This window comes from Ictalurus punctatus, chromosome 12 (assembly GCF_001660625.3).
Source record: "Ictalurus punctatus breed USDA103 chromosome 12, Coco_2.0, whole genome shotgun sequence".
NCBI lineage: Eukaryota > Metazoa > Chordata > Actinopteri > Siluriformes > Ictaluridae > Ictalurus > Ictalurus punctatus.
This window is the reverse complement of record NC_030427.2, coordinates 4,772,945-4,783,150: the sequence shown is the minus strand read 5'-3', so window position 1 is coordinate 4,783,150 and position 10,206 is coordinate 4,772,945. Positions and strand designations below refer to the sequence as shown.

Here is a 10,206-nt window from a genome sequence, read left to right as displayed (position 1 = left end):
CCCTCTTCTCATATATGGCATGGTGGGCCAAATCAAAAGTCACCACGGGCCAACTGTGTTTGGGTACCTCTGGTCTAGTACACGCTCACGATGAAGAGCTTGTAAAAGCTTGATGCCCTTTTTTTAGGTGAAGGACACTCCTGAACCAACTTAGTGTCTGTAACAATGCAGACTAATTTGTACCGGATGGAAACTTGTCTGTATGTTTTCATTACATTCTTGGATTTATTGCTGTTATTAAAATGTATTGAATGATTTTGACTCATTGTATTTAATTGTAAAGAAAATAGTGAGGATTTAATGGTGATTCATAAGAGCTGAGCTTTGGTGATGGTGGGCAGTTGATGAATTTTGTGACATCATGCAGTGAGACTTACTTACACTGACATTTTCTGCTCATGTTGTCTCTTTTTTTGAATGCATACGCTGTTTTTCCTGTCGTGCTTGTTTCCACATTCTCCGCTTGCTTTTCCAAATGTTGCAGGTCGAGTAAATCAGGGCGGGCTTTAGCGTCACCATCGGTCCACTACAGCTCCTCCTCTAGCCGATCAATCGAAGAGGGGAGTTGACGTCAGTCCACTGAGACTCATGGCTGTTGTGTTCATAGACATACATAGACTCAGCGTAGGCTGCTGGGTCCTAGGTCAATGTTGACCACAATGTTTGCTATTCTGATAATTTTGCCTTTATTTTTCAGCTTTGTACAATATATTTTTACATGTGTTTTGAAATGTTTGATTCGCGCTTATTATTTTTTGATCCGTGACTGCAGTTCTTTCAACGGAAAATTCTAGTGTTATAGCTCTGAAATATATTCATATAGCTCTAATAAGACTAGATTAAAACTAGATTACGGAAGCACTGTATACGGGTCAGCAACAAAATCAGTGCTAGCAGATCTGGGTAGAGAGCTGGCCCAGGCTTTAAGAGTGTGTTTAGGAGCAGTAAGAACTTCCCCAGGATGTCCAAGGACCTGCAAACAGATGCAACAGGGCCTGGTTCCACAGTGCCTAGTTCCCGAGTGGAGTACAGCAAAAGAACACCTGACTGTTTACATATTTATACTGTTGAACTGTTTGCATTACTAATGTTATTAGAGTGGAGTGAACAAACTAGGTGCATCAACATATTAATATGTAGTGATTGTGTATCTGCCCTTAAAAGCATAAAGTCAGGCGCAGCTACACAGCTAGACGCCACCAGGATCTGCTTTATGAAATTCTGTCTATTTATTCAAGATTAATTATACAAGGGGAAAATATCACATTCATGTGGGTCCCAGCACACTCAGGTATTCAAGGAAAATGAGAAGGCAGAGAAACTGGCAAAAGAAGCGGTCAAAAAAGGAAATGTTGAAATCAGTATTGTTATCAAAATCAGAAGGGAAAAGCATAGTCTGGATGAAAGTAAATCAACAACGGAAACAACAGTGGGATAATGACATTACAGGGAGACATTTACATTCCATACAAAGCAGAGTACCCTGTCCAGGGTGTACCCCGCCTTGTGCCTGATGCTCCCTGGGATAGGCTCCAGGCTCCCCCGCGACCCTGAAAAGGATAAGCGGTAGAAGATGGATGGATGGTATAGAAGATGGATGGATGGATGGATGAATTCTAAAATAAAAGGACTGTAACACAGGACTGAAGGTGGCAGTATTGCAACAATTTGGATGCCAGCTGCCGTAAAAACCCCAAAGAAGAAGAAGAGCAGAAGAAGAAGAAGAAGAAGCAGAATACTAAATCTCGGACATACTTTTCCTTTGGCCTACTGGGTAGTAGTGTAGTAGGGTAGTAGTGCTATTCGGACACCACTACACCTGATAGACTGTAGTGCACTATACAGACGCTAGGGGGCTGCTTCGGACACGGCGCTACTGGGAGCTATTCTGGGAAACCGGAAATTGAAAAAAAGAGCAGACACCCGATCAGAACCATGAAAGCAGTCATTCAAAGAGTCACTAAAGCGAGCGTCATAGGTAAGAACCAAGACTGCTATAAATATGATGCAGTAATGATAGATAAAACGATTTTGTTCGTATTCCGAAAAACAAAACAAACCCAGTAATAATACCAGTATAAGAACTCAAACCACCCCAGATCACCTCCACACGCAGTCTGTGTGATCACTGAATATTCCTGCTGTTTACACTGTGTGTCTGAAACAGCTGGAGAGGCGCACGTCTGTTCCATCGGTAGAGGCATTTGTGTTTTGGTTGGGATTTCCTCCGAGGACACACAGAAGGATGTAGATTACATGTGAGTGCGGTTAGGTATTTAACAGTTCATGTTTCAGCCATGCTGTACATATTGTCATCATTGTTCAATCAGAAGCAGTTCAGTTTTATAAACGATATCCTTGTGTGTGATTATCAGAGTGCGTAAGATCCTGAATCTGCGTTTATTTGAGGATGAGAATGGCTGTGCGTGGAAACACAGTGTCATGGACAAGGGCTTGGAGGTATTGTGTGTGAGCCAGTTCACACTGCAGTGTACTCTCAAAGGAAACAAGCCTGACTTCCATTCAGCAATGACGGCTAATTTGGCTCAGCCCTTCTACAACAACATGCTGGAGCAGTTGAGGACTGCATACAAACCAGAACTCATCAAAGGTGAGAAGAAATCAACCTATGTGTTGACGGTCAGTAAATACAGTGGGGCTTGAAAGTTCGAAGTTTCTATGTTTCTGCATAAATATGACCTGAAACATCAGATTTTCACACAAGTCCTTAAAGTAGATAAAGAGAACCCAGTTAAACAAATGAGACAAAATATTATACGTGATCATTTATTTATTAAGGAAAATGATCCAGTATTACACATCTGTGAGTGGCAAAAGTATGTGAACCTTTGCTTTCAGTATCAGTTACGTTTCCAGTAAATGTTGATCAGTCCTGCACATCGGCCTGGAGGAGTTTTATCCCGTTCCTCAGTACAGAACAGCTTCAACTCTGGGATGTTGGTGGGTTTCCTCACATGAACTGCTTGCTTCAATTCCTTCTACAACATCTGTGAGGGGTAAAAGTATGTGAACTTCTAGGATTAGAAGTTCATTTGAAGGTGAAATTACAGTCGGGTGTTTTCAGTCAATGGGATGATAATCAGGTGTGAGTGAGCGCCCTGTTTTATTTAAAGAACAGGACTCTATCAAAGTCTGATCTTCACAGCACATGCTTGTGGAAGTTTATCATGGCGTAAAGAAAGGAGATTTCTGAGGACCTCAGAAAGAGTTGTTGATGATCATCAGGCTGGAAAAGGTTACACAACTGTCTATAAAGAGTTTGGAGTTCCCCAAGCCACAGGCAGACAGATTGTGTACAAATTGAGGAAATTCAAGACCATTGTTACCCTCTCCTGGAGTGATCAACCAACAACGATCACTCCAAGAGCAAGACGTGTAATTGTCCATGAGGTCACAGAGGAACCCAGGGTAACTTCTAAACAATTAATGGCTTCGCTCACATTGGCTAATGTTATGTTCATGAGTCCACCATCAGGAGAACACTGAAGAACAGTGGTGTGCATGGCAGGGCTGCAAGAAGAAAGCCACAGCCTTAAAAAACAAACAAAAAAAAAAAACAAGAACATTGTTGCCTGTCTGCAGTTTGCTGAAGATCATGGAAGCCAGCAGGCTAATTGAAAAATGTTTTGTAGACAGATGAAACCAAAATAGAATTTCTGGTTTAAATGAGAAGTGTTATGTTTAGAGAAAGGAAAACCCTGCATTCCAGCATAAGAACCTTATCCCATCTGTGAAACATGGTGGTAGTATCATGGTTTGAGCCTGTTATGCTGCATCAGGGCCAGGACGGATTACTATTTTTGATGGAACAATGAATTCTGAAGTATACCAGCAAATTCTAAAGGAAAATGTCACGACATCTGTCCATGAACTGAATCTCAAGAGAAAGTGGGTCATGCAGCAAGACAACGACCCCAAGCACACAAGTCATTTTACCTAAGAACGGTTAAAGAAGAATAAAGTTAATGTTTTGGAATGTCAAAATCATGACCTTAATCCAATAGGAATGTTGTTCATATGAGAGAACCCACAAACATCCCAGAGCTGAAGCTGTTCTGTACTGAGGAACAGGATAAAATTCCTCCAAGCCGATGTGCAGATGATCAACAGTTACCGGAAACGTTTATCTGCAGTTACTACTGCACAAGAGGGTCACACCAGATACTGAAATCAAAGGTTCACATACTTTTGCCACTCACAGAGATGTAATACTGGATCATTTTCCTCAATAAATAAATGATCAAGTATAATATTTTTGTCTCATTTGTTTAATTATTTTCTTTATTTACTTTTAGGACTTGTGTGAAAATCTGATGATGTTTTAGGTCATATTTATGCAGATATATAGAAAATTCTAAAGACTTCACAAACTTTCAAGCACCACTGTATTTTTTTTCTTTTCTTTTTCACTTATAATTGAAATTGAATGGATATTCACCAACACACTTAGATATAAGTATAATGTAAGCTGCACAACAACGTTTTTTTTTTTATATACCCAGCTACTCTCTTATTTTGTTGTAGATGGCCAGTTTGGTGCCTACATGCAAGTGCACATTCAAAATGATGGACCTGTCACCATTTCTTTAGAGTCTCCTGCGGCTCCCACAGATGCCAAACAGGTATCTTTCCTTGTGATGGGCATTACAACATACTAGATACATTTATTGAAGATGCAACTAATATACTGAAGATGTTCCTGTAAATAAACAAGCATGAGTATTGAGTAAATGCTTTTCTTATCTTCATGTATGTATGTATGTTTTCTTGGTTCTGTATTTAAGTTGTCCAAACTAGAAAAGCAGCAGCAGCGTAAGGAAAAAACAAGAGCAAAAGTCAACTCAGAATGTGTCAAGGACAGGGGTGCCTTACCTTCTAAAGTGGGCCCCAGTGCCAGTAGTGGGGCAGAGGGAGAGTTATCTTCGGACAAAGGTACGTTGGAGATCTTTAGATGTGATTGATGAATACTTGGAAGCAAAGAGTAAAGTAACCCAATGTAAATGTAAAGAAAATATTTTATAAAAATCTCATTTGCACAATTTTCCATTTACAATCAGTCAAGACGTTTTTGATTTTTTTCTTTTTCTTTTTTTTCTTTTTCCTTTTTTTTTTTTTAACTTTGCACTGGAACCATGAGGCTAATGTAGCCAGCAAGCCCTTGCAAAAATGCAAATGTAAGAAAAGTGTAAATGTTGTGTCTTTCACCAAAATTGCTGGGGTTTTTAAATCCTTTTTCATTCAAATAATGATGAAAGAGTGACCTCTGTTGGCGACTTTAAAGCACACCAGTCATGGTTTTGAAATGTGCCTAATTTTGTTTTAGAGGTCTCATACAATAGATTTACATGCATCCAAGATCACTTTAATGTGCTCATCATTTAAATTGCAGCATTAACTTTTTGAGCCTAATTTGTCATGTAATGTTTTTTTTTTGTATACATTTTCTTTAATTTTTTTCCTCGCATCCATTTTGTAATAATGGCTGAAAAATTGGGTTCAGTTTGTGATGCTACTAGCCCTTGTGTTCCTAGGGGGAGGGGTGTTTTACTTGCTGAGTTGAATAATAGTAGCACTGCATGTACATGCACAACACAATATGCATAAAATACCCTTATATAAATACTAATAAATACCTGAGCCAAAAATCTATATCCAAATTAAACTTTTGAATAAAGTTAATGAATAAAAATGAGTTTTTAATGCGGATTTAAAAACGCAAAGCGTTGGAGCTGACCTGATATGAAGCGGAAGCTTGTTCCAAAGTTTGGGGCCTACAATAGGCAATGCATGATCGCCCTTCAATTTGTAGTGACAACGAGGAAATTTCAGCAGAAGTTGGTCAGCTGACTTAAGTGCTCTAGAATAAAGGATAAGGTCACAGAGATATTGAGGCACAAGTCCAGATAAAGCTTTGGATACAGAATTTTTAAATCTATCCTCCATTTTATGTTGAGTCAGTGTAGGGATGCTAATACTGGCATAATGTGGTCAGTGTTTCTAGATACTGTAAGGAGACTAGTGCCTGTATTCTGGAACAACTGTAAACTGGACGAGGCGGTTTGAGGCGGTCCGGTATACAATGAGTTGCAGTAATCTAACCGTGACGATATTAGCGAATGAATCACAATTTCTAGATCTGATTTAGAGAGAAAGTGTTTTACCTTTGCAGTTGATTTCAGATTGAAAAAGCTGCTCTTAACTACAGCACTGATCTGTCTGTTTAAAAGTAATGATGAGGCAAGGCTCCTTGCATGAACCAGGCCAGTACCCCACATAATAAGAGCCGATGTAGAGGAGAAGTTTTCTAAGACTCTGGAGTTATAACTGCGAATGGTGACTCTCAAAATAGCAGAGATGTGGGTTCTGATGGCATCAGAAAAGATGGTTGCCTCCCTCAGGTTACAGTTCTTGTTAAAGCGAACAGAGAACCAGTGATAATTAAAGGTGATCATTCTGATAAATATTTTGCCCATGATTGGATTGAGTTGACAAAATCTTAGCTGTACAAACAAAGGAGTCTGTTATCGGACCAAGCAGACAAGATGGGTGTTGGGACTGATGGGCAGAGCAAGGGACATTGTGAAAATTGAAGTTAGCCAGCTATGATTTCGACATCAAGTATGTCCCAGGATCTCAGAATGCAGTTGCTGATGCTTTGAACCGAGTGCCTTTTGCAAATGTTGGTCACAGGTTGCTAAATGAGCCGTTTGATCGTCTAATGCATGATGTGAAAGAGCTGTCTGATGTCTCTATTCAAAATGCTTTTAGGAAGTCAGTGAAATGTGATGATGATCTCACTCACGCTGTTTCTATGGTCCAGAATCCAATATCTGTGTCAAGTGGTGTTGTCTCAGCAGTGCTGCAGTCTCTCTATGAGTGGGGAAACTGGTGCAAGAGTCTGTGCTTTCGCGATTTGCAGATTGCTTCAGATGGCTGACATTGTGACTCTCTTCCTGTGTACACAGCGAGTGAACTTCGTGACAAACGGCTCGGTGACAGGATTTTCTCCCGCATTTTGGATTATGTGGAGCGATGCCATAGGCCCATGGAGAGAGAGAGAGTGAAAGAGCCTGCTGCAGTTGTGAGGGATTTGAAGCATTGGGAGAAGCTTTACGATTGTTGAAGGGAGTGAAGGGATTGTTTACAGGGTGTCCAGGCTCAGCATGTTGAGGACAATGTGGTTCCAGTTTGTCATATGATCTATATAGATATGTATGGGGGCAGTGGTGGCTCGGCGGTGAAGGCTCTGGCACTGTTGGGCCCTTGAGCAAGGCCCTTAACCCTCTCTGCTCCAGGGGGCGCTGTGTCATGGCTGACCCTGCGCTCTGACCCCAACTTCCTGGCATGCTGAGGTATGCGAAGAAAACAATTTCACTGTGACCAATAAAGACTCATTATCATTATCATTACTATAGTGGTTCTCAATCCGGGGGGCGTTGAGAGATCGGAAGGGGGGTGCAAATTGTTTTCAAGAAAAAAATACAAAAGGGGCATCATGTATTTTATTGCTTTTAGAAATAGAATGTGCATAAATGAAAAACCCCGCATTCTCTCTCCTTCTGCATTTTCTTTTTGCTGGTAAGAGGCGGAGCTTAGCCTGCCTTTTATCTAGCTGTCTTTTTTTTCGCAAAAAAAGCGACAAATCTAGCGACTTTTTGGAAAAACCTTTCCAAATGTCACCAGTACTGTCCTGCAAGCGCGAGGTCTTGCTTTCCCACTGCACTCTCACCTCTCTCTGTCTGCTCTGTTCAGTGAGGATCCGAGAGCCGGAGATTTAACAATGTCATGGATAACGAGCCACGCCCTTCCTCCCAATTTACATCATTCATATGTGAATGTTTTTGGAAGACAAGACGAATGTAATGCAAATATGTTTTACATGTAAAATAGTCCATGATATTACAGCCTAGTTCTCTTGTTCAAAGTAGTTCTAGTGTTCAGAAACTTTTTATATCATCCACGTTCCACACCTGTCCATTATATAGCTTTATAAAAGTTATTTTAAAAATCCTATAAGTTATGAAAAGTAATTTAAAAAAGTACAAAAACACAAAAGCAAAAAAAATATCTATCTATCTATATAAAACAGATTATAGATTACGTTATATATAGATAGATTTTATATAGAATAGATCATCATTATACCTGGTCTCCTCCAATATGGGGGAGACCACACACACACACATATTATATATATATATATATATATATATATATATATATATATATATATATATATATATATATATATTTATATATATATATATATATATATATATATATATATATATATATATATGTGTATATATATATATATATATATATATATGTATATATATATATATATATATATATATATACATATATATATATATATATATATATATATATATATATATATATATATATATATATATATATATGTTCCAATAAGATTCTAATAAAATAAAATCCAGTAGGACAAACTGAAATTCCAGTAGGATTTTTTGACAAGGAAGCCACATTAATTGTTGTAAATAAAGCAAATGATTCGTCCCGTATAAGAGGCAGCTGGGAAGTGCACGAAGACTCCAACACTTGAATAGAGTGCAGCAAAACACTAAAGTTTAAATCAATGAAGCTCATTTTTTAATGAGCATTTTGGTTTGAACTACAGAGTTTGCCAGAGGTAGTGGTTTCTGATCAAAAAGAAGCCTGGGGTTAGGTTTGGCCCTGCGTTAGGGTTAGCCCAGCGTTAGGGTTAGCCCAGCGTTAGGGTTAGCCCCGGGTTAGGTTTAGCCCAGCGTTAGGGTTAGCCCAGCGTTAGGGTTAGCCCCGCGTTAGGGTTAGCCCCGGGTTAGGTTTAGCCCAGCGTTAGGGTTAGCCCGGCGTTAGGGTTAGCCCAGTGTTAGGGTTAGCCCCGCGTTAGGGTTGGCCCAGCGTTAGGGTTAGCCCCGGGTTAGGTTTAGCCCAGCGTTAGGGTTAGCCCCGCGTTAGGGTTAGCCCAGCATTAGGGTTAGCCCCGGGTTAGGTTTAGCCCAGCGTTTGGGTTAGCCCCGCGTTAGGGTTAGCCCCGCGTTAGGGTTAGCCCCGCGTTAGGGTTAGCCCCGGGTTAGGTTTGGCCCCGCGTTAGGGTTAGCCCCGGGTTAGGTTTAGCCCCGCGTTAGGGTTAGCCCCGCGTTAGGGTTAGCCCCGCGTTAGGGTTAGCCCCGGGTTAGGGTTAGCCCCGCGTTAGGGTTAGCCCAGCGTTAGGGTTAGCCCCGCGTTAGGGTTAGCCCAGCGTTAGGGTTAGCCCAGCGTTAGGGTTAGCCCTGCTGGTCACTGACCGTGAGAGCAGTTTGTGTGAGAAGCGGGAGAAAGTGAAGGAGAGAATATGGGAGATCTGCTTTTATTAATAATTTCAGCCTGTTTTTGATATTGACTTGAGCTGATATTTTAGTTTAAAAATATACAAATCACTTCATATTGCGATGCTGCATTTGAGCTATAATCAGTGTAATTTGTCGTGTTTTTCAGTATAAATATACAAACATCTTTAAAAATGAATAAATTAATCTGAACCAAACTTTCATTGAGATGACAAAAAACACAAAACAAGTCTTAATATCCAATGCATGTTTGCTTTTCATGTTCATTTATATTTTTTACGATCTTATCGATTTTACCATAAGATTTGCTCTCTTTTTTTTGGTGTTGAGTGTAACATCCGACCACTAGACAAATTGATTATATTCATGATATTAAATGCCTACATAGTAAAGTTTATTTATGTATTGAATTTTTCATCTAATTCTGATTGTTTAATCTAATGTACATGTAACTTGCGTTGCCTTTTTAAAATATTTCTTTGTTAAATTTGCAGATGACGGTGACGGAAGACGTGAACCTGTTTTATCAAGTTGAGAAGTTGATCAGAAGTTACAATTAATATTTTTAATGATCGTATTCTTGCAAATTTTTATCTATGAAACGGTTTTCTTTCGTTTTTTTATTAATTAAATGATGATTACTGTTTCGAATGTCTGGAGATTCATGGATTGTTATTTTATGTAAACAATGGATCAACACAAACATGCATCGTGTGCGGATTATTTATTTATACAGACTTGTTTTTATTTATGATGATGCATGAATGTATGAATATTAAAATAAATGATTAAGAGAACCTTATGGGAACGTTAAGAAAACGTTAGACAAATGTTCTGC

The 10,206-nt window shown here is 39.4% G+C and overlaps 1 protein-coding gene across 2 annotated transcripts; it reads left to right on the top strand.

Moving 5' to 3' along the window:
* The first annotated feature begins 1,714 nt into the window (after positions 1–1,714).
* dtd1 (D-aminoacyl-tRNA deacylase 1) lies at positions 1,715–10,015 on the top strand. 2 transcript variants are annotated; one of them, XM_053684578.1, is made up of 6 exons: positions 1,715–1,978; positions 2,168–2,258; positions 2,376–2,611; positions 4,546–4,643; positions 4,806–4,953; positions 9,863–10,015. In XM_053684578.1, exons 1-6 carry the CDS (start codon positions 1,936–1,938, stop codon positions 9,901–9,903), a joined length of 657 nt encoding a protein of 218 aa, XP_053540553.1. In that variant the 5' UTR covers positions 1,715–1,935; the 3' UTR covers positions 9,904–10,015. The 2 variants fall into 2 exon arrangements, with proteins under 2 accessions (XP_053540553.1, XP_017336253.1); XM_017480764.3 differs by lacking the exon at positions 9,863–10,015 and adding an exon at positions 6,987–8,105.
* The last annotated feature ends 191 nt before the right edge of the window (positions 10,016–10,206 follow it).

What these genes read in the sequence shown, in the direction of transcription:
- dtd1 (XM_017480764.3), top strand. Translation starts at nt 1,936, where the DNA reads ATGAAAGCAGTCATTCAAAGAGTCACTAAAGCGAGCGTCATAG. An exon ending in CAGAAGGATGTAGATTACAT is followed by an intron (nt 2,259 to 2,375) that starts GTGAGTGCGGTT and finishes TGTGATTATCAG; the next exon opens with AGTGCGTAAGATCCTGAATC. An exon ending in CAAACCAGAACTCATCAAAG is followed by an intron (nt 2,612 to 4,545) that starts GTGAGAAGAAAT and finishes ATTTTGTTGTAG; the next exon opens with ATGGCCAGTTTGGTGCCTAC.